Here is a 13,861-nt window from a genome sequence, read left to right as displayed (position 1 = left end):
CAGAAGCCAGTCCCCACCCCAAGGACATTCATTATGAAGTGAGAGATGTCCCCCAAGAACAAAGGTGTTTGGTGGCCTGTGCTGAGGGAGATCAAACATCCACATCCCCATCCCTGGGCTGTCTTGTTTCACTGAGCTTGTGTGCTTAAGAGGAAGTTCATTTTTGTAGCCCAGCTCAGATTAGCAAAGCTAGAACTGGAGTACTGCAGAGCAACACACCCAGTCCATCCTGAAAAGGTTTGTGGCACATCCTGGGACACCCATCCCAGGCAGCTCCATCTCTCTGCCCATCTTGTTGCCTTGTGGGGAGCTGCAAATGTAGAGCATGTGGCTTCCCGTGGGAAATCCTTCTATGGGGCAGCAGGCCTGGGCAGTCAGAGGCTTTGCATGTTACTCATTATTTCCTTCTAAAACCAAGTAAATCTGCTGCTGAGTGATGACATTTCAATCTTCTGTAGCATTCAGCCAAAAAGAAAGGGTACGTTATTGCCTGCTCTGCTGAGGCTGTTCATCCTGTGCCAGGGGTCACTAGGACAGCTTGGGGGGGGCTCTCCCTTAAGAAGCCTGTTCCCTCCTCTCCCTTTGGGGGATTTTGGCTGAGTGGGTTTCTAGGTTATGTCCCAGTACCTTTTAGTATCATTTATGTTTAGAACTGTGATTTTGGTCACCTGTTTTTCTGCCGTGGTGTAACTGAGGGCACTCAGCTGCTGGGAAATGAGTCCAGAACGTGCCTCTTGGGAACAAGGGAGGTAGACCTTTACTTTTGGTGATTAGCTCTGCTCCCTCCAAATTCTGGATTAAATCAGATTCCCTTCACATCAGCCTGGGTGCCCTTATCCCATCTGCACTGAGTGTTTAAGTAGAGTTTTGGCTCTTGAGCAGACCCAGGCAGCAGCAGGCTGGGTGAGGAGCTGAGCCCCCTGCAGAGCTCAGAGTTTCAAAGCCTTTCCAGCAGCACCCCTGGGGTCTGCTCACGACAACAGACCCTGACAGTCCCAATCAGCACTCACAAAATGCTGCTTTCCTCTACTGGCAGGAGAGCCCAGAAAGTACGTAAGGAAAATGCATCTGCCTCCCTCGTGGGCTGTGCATTAAGTGCTGGAGGTTGGCGAGCCCCACACGGCCCCTCCGGCTGCAGAGATCAGGCTCGTGTGTGCCAAATGGAGACACTGGAGCAGGCTGGTGGAAGGAAAATGATTTTCCTCTCTTTGTTAGAAGGAGTTTTATTAAGGAAGATAATGGATGCTGATCCTTCGCCAAGCTAAATCCAGAACTCCACCCTGGAAGCCATTTGGTTTACTTTGATTTTATGCACAAGCAGAATTTGGATTGCAGTCTTTAGGATGAGAGGGGAAAAAAAACCCCTCTGCTTTCTTCATTGGCTAAGTGGGTGACCCCTTTGCATGTGGTGGTCAGAAACCAAGATCTGTGCTGGAAAACCAAAGCATTAAGGCAATGTCAATGGAGGTATTCTCACCATAATAGATGACAGAGACAGAAAAGAGCAAGTCTCCCCAAGGGATAAAGGTGTTGTCATCACTGCTGCATCTGTGTGTGGCTCTCCAAGTCCCTGGGGTCTTTTCACAGTCCACAGAGCAGTTTTCCTTTCTTAACTGTGTTTTTCCAGGCTCCACTGGTGCTTGGGCTGGTTGGTCCATCCTCACCTGAGAAGGACGCTGGGGGTCTGGTGAGCAGCTCTCCTGTGCCATGAGCTGCTGGGATGTGACCCCTCTGGCAGGCTGTGAGGGGAAGGGGCTGGTGGCAGAGTGCTCAGGCTCAGACTCTCAGGGGCAGATTTCATTTCTCCTCACTCCTCCTGCCAGTCTAACCTCTGATTTGCTCATCCAGACGTTCAGGTCAGGAGAGAGGTGGGGAGAAAGCCAGAAAGCTCTGGCTGTAAAACATGATTTTTATGTGCAGAAACTTTAATCCTTTAGACAATATCTGAGGTTTCCAAGGGGGACGACCATGCTTTAGAAATCAAGATAACTCCTTTCCAGCGGGCCAGTTTCATAATGCCTAACGCGTGCCGGAGCAAACTAACACTGATGATCCTGCTGGCTTTCCCTGCTCATGTTCTCTGCCAGCCATTCTCTCTCCATTCCTATAATTTCTCTGGCCCAACCCTCTAACCCCTCATCTCAACTGAAAATTTCCTCTTTTTTTTTTTTTTCCCTTTCTCCCTTGACTGTTTGTAGGGAATTGATGCAAAGTTGGGAGACTAACTTTCCACCTTCCTCCCCTCCTTAGCAAGCAGCAGAACTCCTCCAAATCCAAGTCCGTTTGGGAGCAGAGGACCAGCCAGATCCGGATGCACAACTTCCGAGCCAGCTGCGAGGCGCTGTACAACGAGCTGGACCCGGAGGAGCGGGTGCGTTACGCCACCACCCTTCACATCAGGCCCGACATGAAGACCCACCTGGACCGGCCCCTGGTGGTGGAGCCTCGGAGCGAAGGGAGGAACAACATCAGCAAGCTGAGCCCCGTGGACGTGCAGGAGGTGGAGCAGACCAAAGTCAGCTCCGCGGACGGGGCGGAAGCTCCGCGAAAGCACCACCGGCATCGGGAGAAGGACAAACTGGGAGAACAAGAGAAGGGCGACGTGGCCAAGGATGAGAACGGGGAACCCAGCACCAACAGCAAGGAGGAGAGGCACAGGCAGCACAGGAGCCGCAGCAAGGAGGTGGAAGGGGGGAGCAAGGAAGGGAAAAGCGAACGCAGCAGGGGTCAGGAGGGGGGGAAGAGGCACCACCGCCGGGGCTCCGTGGAAGACGGTGCCGAGAAGGAGCACCGCAGGCACCGGCCTCACCGGCACTCTGCCGAGCGGCAGGGCAAGGAGGCAAGGAGGAGAGGCACAGGCAGCACAGGAGCCGCAGCAAGGAGGTGGAAGGGGGGAGCAAGGAAGGGAAAAGCGAACGCAGCAGGGGTCAGGAGGGGGGGAAGAGGCACCACCGCCGGGGCTCCGTGGAAGACGGTGCCGAGAAGGAGCACCGCAGGCACCGGCCTCACCGGCACTCTGCCGAGCGGCAGGGCAAGGAGGGCAACGGGACGGCCAACGGGGCCAGGGGCGAGCGGCGCTCCAGGTCCGGGAACAGGGAAGGAGAACCCGGCTCCAAGGGCGAGAGCGGAGAAGAGCCGCACAGGCGGCACAGGCTGAGGAACAGGGCGCTCTCCACCTACGAGGCGGCGGAGAAGGAGAACGGGGAGAAGGAGGGCGAGGCTGGAGAGAAGGAGCACCGGAATCATCAGCCCAAGTGAGTGAGTGCTGCGTGGCTGGGCTCGCCCCTGGGACAGCTCAGCAGGCACGAGACCCCAGACACGGCTCAGGAAATCACTTATTCCCCTCCCCATGGCGTTCCCTGCTGTTCTTCCCGCACTCACACCAGCCCCCAACATAACCTGCAGCTCTGTTTCACTTAAATTGGTGACAACAGAGGCTCCCAAAGACAATTTCAGTCTCTGTTGGCCCAGAGAATAGCTCAGGTTTAAGGAAAGAAATATCCTTGGTGTAAACACCAACAGAGCCTCTAGGACATGATGTGGAGCAGACAATTTCACAGCCTCTGAAGGAAGTTTCTGAGGGATGTATTTTTAAATGGCATCCAGTTGTGTCTTATGCAGCCCTTTGGTTTTCTTTTTTTCTTGGTGAGCCTGTCAGCTGCATCACCAGTTGTTACAGCACGTGGCTTCTTCCATTAAGAACAATGATGTACCCCATTTGGTTTAATTCTCATGTAAGTCAAGTGAGAAAAATAGTACTCGTGAAGCATTCAGAGTAGTTAATAAAGAAGGATAGATTGCCTTTTCAGCTTTATTAGTCTGATGGAAGAGAAATTTCATTGGGATTCTTTAGAACAGAGTTCATGTCACCGTGGAGAGCTGTGAGTGGCACTGAGATAATAATTTTCCTGTCTATATTATCTTCTGTTCAGATGGATTTCAAAGCACTTTGCATACTGTTTAGTCTGTGGGCACAAACTCACTTTCCTCCTCGCTGAAATTTAGCCACTGCTGCAGAGGAATGTAGAAGCTATTTAGCTGCTTGCAGCAACTTTACAAGCTGGTTTAGGGCTGGAAAAGAGAATCACCACATTTAAATAAGGCCTCAGGAGAACATTAAGAAACAGGATGTCAGAATCCATTCAGAAGCCAGCTGACATTGGAAAGCTAATGTCACTGCCACATGTGAGTGCCATGTGGTCCTTGCTCATGAACCTCAGTTCTGAGTCTCATTAAACAGAACAAAGTGACATTCAGTGGCACAGTTCCTCTTAATGTTGTGCTTGGATGTTGGTTCAGAAGCACTTCGAGGAGAAGGTCATCCACTGTGCCCTCAGTGGGTTGTCCCACAGTCTGTGGCTTTTCTGCCAAGGGCTTCCATGAAGAAAACAGTCTATGGGACCTAGAGAGAGGTGCAGCATCAGGGTACATGTTTTCTCAAAATCCTTCTTGGGCCATATTTAATAAAATCTGCTTTTCTACCTTAGGGAGAACCAGTGTGAGATTGAGGCCAGTGGAAGTGTGAGTGTCCCTGTGCACACCCTTCCCAGCACCTATCTGCAGAAGGTCCCAGAGCAGCCAGAAGATGCTGACAACCAGAAGAACGTGACGCGGATGATTCAGCCACCTCTGGACAAAACCACCACTGTGAACATCCCTGTCACCATCACTGCCCCACCAGGGGAAACCACTGTCATACCAAGTGAGTGCCTTTGGCTTCCTGGTGTTAGCTGTGAAATGGCCAGAAAAGAGCTCACTTTCCAAGGAGCTAGCAGCACGCTCTGCATGATGGGAGCTCCCTTGGCCACCAGCATCCTTGCAATGGTCAAGGAGAAAGCAATATCTCCTAATATAATAATGGGATAGGATAAATTGATAAAGGCTCTACAATTTATGCAGCCTGCAGGAACTCAAAATGGGTTACGTAGGCTTGTATAGGCTGCAGGAACCCAAAATGGGTTCCCAGGTCACCTGGTGGCTCTGGAAAACACCCCCTAAGGCTCCCTGGAGGTGGTTTGCCCAGAGCACACCCTTATATCTGTGCATAACAGAATGATGAAGGAGCAAGAGAACCAACAAAATGTAGTAACTGAGAGCTGTGCAGCAAGCCAGACACGACCTGGTTGTGTGAGCACATGAGTAGGTCCTCTCTACACAGCCCAGTGGGTCTGGCTTGTCCTTTTCCAGAGCCCTGGGTCTATCAGTGTAGGCTCACACTGCTTTGTGGATGATCCCAAGATCATCGTGCCCATGATCTGCTCTGCAGCCACACACCTGTGCTGACCAGCTTGTGGCTCATCCTTGGCAGTGTGGGCACAGCCTAGAGAAGTCTTGAAGATCTCAGGGTGCCCAGGAGAACTGTTATGGGCACTCTGAGAGGTCCACATTAGACTGCAGCTTGGCAGGACTCTGCTTTCCAGGAGGCATGGCCAAAAGCTGTTCTCAGTGTGTTGTCAGCCATGCAAGACTTGTCTTTTTTTTTTTTCCTTACTTTCTTTCTTGTTTTTCTCTTAAATGGTAATTTTACTATATTGCAATACTGAGTTCCTGTCAGTCACAATTTATCAGCCTCTCTCTTCCCTGACCATTTCCTGTGTATCTGGCTCGAGACACAATCAGGAGTTTATTGAACATGTCACTCATACACAATGAAATGTCATTTTGTTGCAAAATAAAGTAAAAAGTAATAAAACCCCCCTGTATCTAACACATTATAGTGGGTGGAGTTCTTGGATTCTAGATCTTGTGAATTAATAGAGAAGGATGTATATATGTCTAAGAGAAGAATTTGCTGCATAAAATGTTTTCCAGCCCATATATTGGAAACTATCGTTAAGTAAATTATCCTACAGACTTAAAGTAAACTTATGATGGAAATTAGAGAATGTATTTCTACCCTTTGGGACTGAAGTGCAGAAAAATCTTCTAGACAGGGATCACGTAAGTGAAAAACCTGCTGTGAGATGCAACTCCAACCTTCTATACATGGGAGCTCTGTCAAAACTGGGGTGCACTCTGCAGGCACAGAGCTAGGGGGGTCCAGGAGGTCCCCTCCAAGTCTCTGTTCCTGTTGCTGGGAAGGTCAGCAGTCCTAGCCTCAAAAATTAAGGCTCATTTATTTATTTCACACGTCCCAAAGCCAACTGATCTATGGGAGAAGACACAATATCATGCAGTTGGTTGAACCTTCTGTTTATCTTCCCAAGGACCCCTAGCCGATCCTCTCTCCCCAATAATTTATGACATTTGGAATGGGATTTCAATCCCCAGTTTGGCAGCTCTTGTGTAAATAAGTGTAAGGTCTCTTTGTTTGTCTGCTCTGGGCATCTTCATTTCCTGGCCGTTTCTCTTCTATGGCTCATCAGTGCAGCAGTTAAGCAGTTTAATTGCAGCGTGTGATTATTGATAATAATCAAATGATTGTTCATCACATTTAATCCACACACTCAGAGGCTGTTTGCTCTCCCAGCTGCACTGTTTGCAGATCCAGCTGTTGCAGGCAGCCTGCTGGGTGAAGGCTGCAGATACATTTTTACCTCTCTTCTTTCTGTCTCCCTAATTTCACATTTCAGTGAACAACGTGGAATTTGAAAGTAAAGCAGAAGAGAAGAAAGACGTCGATGACCTGACGAAAAATGGGCCTAAACCAATCTTGCCTTACAGTTCCATGTTTATCCTCAGTCCTACGAACCCGTAAGTCCTCTGGGTGCTTCAAGGATGAGAATGCAAAGCAATAATCTTAACTTGAGCTTCATCTCTGCCGGTCAAGACGTTAGGAAATGAAATAAAAGCTTATGTAGGCTGTGGAGCAGATGCTGCCTTTCAGCTGAGCTTTTCTGGGGTCAAGTGAGTAGTTATTTGTTCAGTCATAAATCACTAGAAGGGTGGGAGTAGGGACAAACACCAGGAGAAAATGTTCTCAGGAGAAGCAGGTTGGGAGCTGGTTTTGACGTCAGCACATCCTTGCAGGTTCCTCAGCTGGAATTCCTGCTCTTTCCACACTAGTACCCTTGCAGCACTGAAAAGTTTGAACTTTGGGGGAAGTGTGGTGATGTTTTGTTTGCCAAGGCTGCGAGTGCAGCTCGTGGGATCTGCTGGGATTACAGCATTTCTTCCGCTTCGAGCAGCTCTGCCTCATGGGGAGCTTTGTACTCAGAGCCTGTAAATACTGAATAAGTTGCTCTGAAGGGCTGCAGGACTAGACAGGAGCAGCTGAGGTTGTAATAATTGTAGCATGAAGGCTTGTGAGTCATTTTAAGCAGTAGATTAGAGCAGTGGAGGGTGTTTGAAACTTCTGGGGACCCAGAGATCTGCTAGGAGTAGCTGTAGTTGTTTCCCTCTGGCTCAGGTAGACTTGTTGCAGATCCTAGTTGTTGCTTTCTGAGGCTGTACTCTGCATGCTCAGGTACCCGGGGTGAGCGCTGAGGTTGTAATAATTGTAGCATGAAGGCCTGTGAGTCATTTTAAGCAGTAGATTAGAGCAGTGGAGGGTGTTTGAAACTTCTGGGGACCCAGAGATCTGCTAGGAGTAGCTGTAGTCGTTTCCCTCTGGCTCAGGTAGACTTGTTGCAGATCCTAGCTGTTGCTTTCTGAGGCTTTTCAGGTACCTGGGGTGAGCTCAAGCTCTTCTTTGGCAACTTGATTCAAGAGAAGGGTGAGTGCTCCTGCACCTTTTGCTACTCAGGACTGTGACATTCAGGCTTCCTGTGCAGCTGGTGGGACAAAACTGCTCCGTGTGCTCATCTTTGAGACTGGAAATGCATCTGTGGTGGAAGCCACAGTGTGGCACCCCTGGATGGTGGGCAGGCTAAATACTTCCTTTAAACACAAGTGTCAGCTGTTGTGTTCAGGCTGCAGCCTGAAAAACCATGAGCACAGAAAAGGAACTCATCAGTGGGAGAAGTTAGAGACTCTCTCTCAGTGCCAGCTGTTAGGGAGGGAGAATGACCCCACACTGCTGCTAATCTCATCTCCTCACCAGAGGAAATGAACTGAAGATTTAATACATGCTCCTTCTGTCTCAAACCCTCAAGACACACACTCATGTTTCCCCTTTGCCTTCTCCAGCCACCTGGCAGGTAGACCTCAGGACAGTTTAGGGTAACTGAGCTGAAAGCCCAGAATGTTTACTGTGCTAGCACTGTACTATTTCAGATTAAGGTGACACATCCTCCAAATCTGTGCAAAAGGCAGCCAAGAGGAGGGCAGAGCATTAGATGAGGTGCATTCATAGCATAATTATACTTTCTGGGTAAAATCTGAGTTATGGAGCTTGGTCTCTGGTTGGATAAGGAAAGAGTATTTCCCTAGTATTTGGTAGCTCAAGTCTTTGAGTTGTGGAGTGACCACCAAAAATGAGCATTAGCTGTAAAATGACAGCATCATAGAGAGAGAAGCTGGATGGTCCCAAGCCCAGAAGGCTCCAGGCTGGGCAGTGGACCAGGCACAGGGAGAAGCAGCAAGACTTTTTTGTTTCAGACGAATGCTTGTCTTTTCTCCTCTCACTCTGTCCTGCAGTTGTGACCTTCTGAGTCTCATAGCCCAGGATTTGGTTTGTTGTTTCAGTTGTCTGGCGGTTTTCTCCAGCACATCCTCCCCTAAAAGCTGTACTAAGAGACCACTGAAAAAAACAAAGTTCACTGGGAGAGACGTATTACAGCACAGGGCCAGGGGCAAATAACAAGACAGAGACCAAACTCTAGGAATGTCAGCAACTTACTTTTCTTCCTCTGGGCAAGACACAGACCCAGCTGGATGCCCTCAGGTGTTTTGGCTGGTGTTAACTTCTCAAGAGAGGTCTTTGTGCTTTCTGGGGTATGCAGGTTTTCACCACATCCATTGCTATTTCCCTTCCAAGCCCCGCTGGGGATGCATGACCCGGGTGCTGCTCGTGGGCTAAACAGTTCTGAGAAGCATAAATGAAATTTATTACTTTCCAAGTGCCACCAGCCTCTTCCAGCAGCCACGTATTCAAACTGATTTCTCAAGCACCACTGGCAGTTCACAAATGCCCCCACATCTCACTGTTGGTTATGAATGTTGAAGATCTAAAAATTGGGACTTGTTATTTCTCTGATGAATTGAGTTTGATGCAAGAATTATGGTTACAAATGTTATTGGAAATGTTGCCTTTCACATCTCTGGCTTCGTGGAGCACAGCGATGATAATCTTCTTCTGTCAGACTGATAAGCAGAGTTCAGGGATCCACAGAAGCACTTTTCTCCATGTTATTTTGTATCAAATCTATTTCCTTGATACTTGTAACTCTTTTCCATCCCGAATCTATTAAGAGTCCAGAGAAAAAGGAATAGATAAGTAGATGTGAAAAAATAAACCCTAATTCTAACTGTTCAGATATTTGCTTAGAGAAAATGTGATACAGAAACTGAATTATGCTCTCTCATAACAAGGTTGTTCAGGAGTTATGCATATAATTTGCTTCTCAGGTACAACCTAAGACCTTTACTCAGCTGACAAATACGATGCAAATGTAGAGTTGTCTGTGCAGTTAAGTATTTGTGAACTTAGGGCAGATAGAGTTATTACCTGAAATTTGTGAATTTAGAAATGGAAGCATTTGTAAATTGATTGGATGCAATTTGTGAAGACAAAGATTAGGTGAAATAAGCATTATACCACTCTAAAGTATTTGTGCAGGTTATAAAGCACAAGTTTATAAGGTTATATCTTAGAGTGAAGTGCAGGCAGAGGTAGTTGGCAACAAAGAGCCTGGTAGAAGTAATACTCATAGTTATGAAGCCAGTTTCAGCTGAGAGTCTCCAAGTGCAGAGCAAATACCTCAATTTTAAAGGGATTAGTTGATATTAAAAGGATTTCAAACCTAATTTTGAACTCACAGGATTTTTGCCTGTGAGTTCAATGTGAAAAGGGTGGGGGAGTAGATAAACATAATTTGCAGAATGGAGTCCGAATGCTTGAAAGCTCTCAAAGCTGGATGGATGGGTGGGTGGGTGGATGGATGGGTGGATGGATGGGTGGATAGATGGATGGGTGGATAGATGGATGGGTGGATAGATGGATGGGTGGATGGATGGGTGGATGGATGGGTGGATGGATGGGTGGATGGATGGGTGGATAGATGGATGGTTGGATGGATGGGGGGATGGATGGGGGGATGGATGGATGTCACCCCTTTGCAGAGGGTTTTGTAGAGAGCAGTGCAGGGGTGTTAGATGTCTTTAAACCTCACCACAGATCCGTTGCAAATTGGAGGTTAAAGCCATTGATACAGGCTTTTATTTTCTTACACTTATTGTAATAGGAATCCTATCACTTAAAGGTGATACTCCTGATGAACATTGTCCTCCTGCCAGTCTTTCAGAGGACTGCCCTGGAGTCACAGCACCTGCAGTAACCCTTCTCTGTGCTTATGTTGTTTGCAGGATTCGACGTCTGTTCCACTACATCGTCAACCTGCGCTATTTCGAGATGGTCATCCTCATAGTTATAGCCCTCAGCAGCATTGCCCTGGCTGCAGAGGACCCTGTCCAAGCTGAGTCACCAAGGAACGATGTGAGTACCAACCAACGTGGCCAAAATAAAGTTGTTCTCTTTGTCCCAGCAGTTATGCACGTGGCATGTTCGTTCTCATCTCCAAAGGATAACTGAAACAAAGCTGAAGTGCAAAACTGAAGCTTTCTTTAATCACATATCCACATTAGCTGGTTCCACTATCAAAGTTCTCACAATTCCTGTCCCTTTCTGCTGCTTCAGCCACATCTGAGTTTGAGAACTTGGAAATCACTGGCTGTTTGGCTGGTGTGACTTACATGGAAGAAGCCTGCAAAGCTTACATGCCATTCAGCAGTGGGAAAGGCTTCCCTGGTCACCAGCCAGGGCTGACATGGTCCCAGGATCCCCTGCTCCTGCTAGAGCAGAGCCTGAGAAAGTAAAAACAGATATGGCTTTTTATCTTGGTGGGGCATGGTAGCAACTTCCTAGAATTAGTAGCAAATCTATGTATCCATGGATGTCAAATAAGCTCAGGGACTTCATAGATGGGTGCTGGTCCAAGCAGAAGTAGGAGTGTGCCACCTTCTACATATGACCATGCAGCCCAGGAGTGTTCATGAGGCAGGTAGCTGTGTGTTTTTTTTCAAGCACTTTCACATGAGGAGTTGGCACAGAGCTGGTTACAGTTATGTGGACAACTGGGAGTCTACTGAACTGAAGATTAAGTATAGAAATTGCAAGATGCAGTTGCCTAATTTTGGACTTTTCGATGTCTATAGTTAGAGGATGTGGATATCATGTGATATTTATATTGACTTAATATCCACTCACTGTGTATAAATCATGAATCTGACTGTAAATAAGTGCATCCCATCCACAGAATTAGGTTGGCATTTAGAAGATCTACAGATACTTGAATATTGTATGCACCAGGATGTATATGGAGGAGTCTGTGTACCTCCACCCTTGAACAGATCAAGGAAGTGAATTACTTCAGAGCACAGGTCAGCAGGGCAGGACCTGCCTGGCCTGGCCTCCTGCTTCTGAATCTGCCCAATATTAGCTTTTTCCAGAGGAGGATCCACGATCCCCTTGTCAGTACTGAGCTGAAGTAGCTATGAGCAATCTCCTCTTCATCCTTAATAACTGTGGAATCAGTTTAACAAAAGGGATTTTATCACTCTCCTGCACTCCAAAGGTCTTTAATAATGCTATCAGCAGCTACAGCAGAAGAGAAACCCAGGCTTCTGCACGGGTGCTGCCAAATAAGCTCTTTAGGAAAGGATATTAAAATATTTTGATTTGAAATATCCGTTTTGCCTTATTAAACCTGTGCTCTAGGCAGGTGCACTGAAGCAACCCCTGGGCAGGCAGACTGCAGTCTGGCAAGGATGGGAGAACGTGTTGTTCTTTGAAGCAGATGATTTGTATCCTGGGCTGCCCCCCCAGCAGCGTGGGCAGCAGGGCAGGGAGGGGATCCTGCCCCTCTGCCAGCTCTCTGAGACCCCCCTGCAGTGCTGGGGCAGCTCTGGAGTCCTCAGCACAGCAGAGCCAGGGACCTGCTGGAGCGGGGCCAGAGGAGCCCCAGCAATGCCCCGAGGGGGGAACCCCTCTGCTGGGAGCCCAGCAGGAGAGAGTTGGGCTGTGGCAGCCACAGAGGAGAAGGCTCCTTGGAGACCTTATTCCAGCCTCTCAGTACTTCAAGGAGAGCTATCAGAAAGCTGGGGACAGACTTTTTAGCAGGACCTGTTGTGACAGGACAAGGCTTGATGGTTTTAAGCTAAAAGATGGGACATTTAGAATAGAGGGAAGGCAGAAATGTTTGACACTGAGGGTGGTGAGCATCTGGCCCAGGCTGCCCAGAGAGGTGGTTGCTGCCCCATCCCTGGAACCATCCCAGGTGAGGTTGGCTGGGTCTCTGAGCACCCTGCTCTAGCTGCAGATGTCCCTGTCCCTGCAGGGGGGTTGGACTTGTGAGGTCCCTTCCAACCCGAACTATTCCACAATTCTTTTTCAGTTGTGTTTCTCAACTATTTGGAAGCCTCCCATCAGATGATATTTACCCATTGTAGCAAACAGACCATTGCTAGAACTGACTTTTTACTCATTGCTCACGTGCAGATTATTCAGTGTGTAGTTTCCCCTAATAAATGTTTCTCTTTCCCATTTAGGCTCTGAAATACTTGGATTACATATTTACAGGTGTCTTTACCTTTGAGATGGTGATCAAGGTAAGAATCTTTCCAAACAGAAAGGCTCCCCCCTCTTTCAGATTTACACTCATCCTCTTTTGGGAAGCTGGAGAAAAGATGGACCATGATAAAGCTCCTGGGGGTGCCTGCCTGGTGAGGTGGAGGTGTGAGCTCAGAGCAGCACTCAGCAGTAGCCACTGTACAGCTAATGCTCTTCTGTAGTTGCTCTCCTTGTTTCTTTAACCTCTCATTTTATGGAGGAAAATAAGGATATCTTTAGTAGCTGTGGATAAGAAATGTAAGAGGTAAATGTAGTAAGAGGATGAGAAATGTGAGTGCCTGGTGCAGAAATGTGTGTGGCTGAGGACACGGGAGCTCACAGACCTTGCTGAGACAGGTCTGATTCTTCCCTTTTCCTTTGGTGCTGATCAGGAATGTTTGTAGCAACTGATTCTTTGTCTTTCATGTTTCAGAAAGTTTGAGTATTTATTTTTTTACTCAGTAGGGTGACAGGTTTTACTAACACTGTGGGGCAGTAACTTCATTGCCTTTGGCTGTGCATCTTCCCATCCTCTCTGTGTACTTCAGAGCATAACATCCTATGCCAGTTGTTAACTCCTACTACTCTGGTAAGATTAGGGGAGAATAAAGTGAAACTATTTGGATGTTTCACACGCAGACTGCTATTCCCATAAATTAAGGTCTCTCTGTGCAAAGACTCCTGTGGAGCAGTTACTACTCATCTCCTGTGCTTTTGGTTATGGTTTATTGACTTCAGCTCTAATTCTGACAGAGCTCTCTGGGCCTGTTGGAGCTGAGCAGCTTGACTGAATGTTCTGCTGCTGTGAAGCCCTGAAGAAGAGTTTGTGAAAGGGTCATTTGACCAAGGACACTCCTCTGTACCTCAGTAGTGTTCACCTGGCACACATTTTATTAATACTCTTTCTTTTCATGTGTTTCCTCTGAAGATGATCGACCTGGGGCTGTTACTCCACCCTGGCTCCTACTTCCGTGACCTGTGGAACATCCTGGACTTCATTGTGGTCAGTGGGGCCTTGGTGGCATTTGCCTTTTCGTAAGTATATTTTCCTTAACATCCCAATTTCTAGGAAATAAGTTGCAGAGGAGGCAGGACCCTGGCACAGAGCTAGTTGTTTGTGGCTTCACTTCTCAGTGAAACATTCAGCTTCTGCCC

At 47.8% G+C, this 13,861-nt stretch overlaps 1 protein-coding gene across 1 annotated transcript in view; it reads left to right on the top strand.

The window, feature by feature from the left end:
- The window catches only part of LOC103769277 (voltage-dependent N-type calcium channel subunit alpha-1B-like), a gene marked incomplete at both ends in the record, with an annotated part of 90,129 nt that extends 76,388 nt beyond the window's left edge, over nt 1-13,741 (top strand). The window contains 7 exons of the mRNA XM_008936459.1: nt 2,251-2,683; nt 2,884-3,254; nt 4,488-4,702; nt 6,573-6,693; nt 10,405-10,534; nt 12,646-12,705; nt 13,635-13,741. Coding sequence (XP_008934707.1) covers nt 2,251-2,683; nt 2,884-3,254; nt 4,488-4,702; nt 6,573-6,693; nt 10,405-10,534; nt 12,646-12,705; nt 13,635-13,741 — 1,437 coding nt within the window. The remainder of the gene's footprint in view (nt 1-2,250; nt 2,684-2,883; nt 3,255-4,487; nt 4,703-6,572; nt 6,694-10,404; nt 10,535-12,645; nt 12,706-13,634) is intronic.
- Between the last annotated feature and the right edge of the window lie 120 nt (nt 13,742-13,861).

The sequence above is a fragment of the Merops nubicus genome, unplaced genomic scaffold, assembly GCF_000691845.1.
Source record: "Merops nubicus isolate BGI_N331 unplaced genomic scaffold, ASM69184v1 scaffold3593, whole genome shotgun sequence".
Taxonomy (NCBI): Eukaryota; Metazoa; Chordata; class Aves; order Coraciiformes; family Meropidae; genus Merops; species Merops nubicus.
This window is presented reverse-complemented; position numbering and strand designations above follow the sequence as displayed.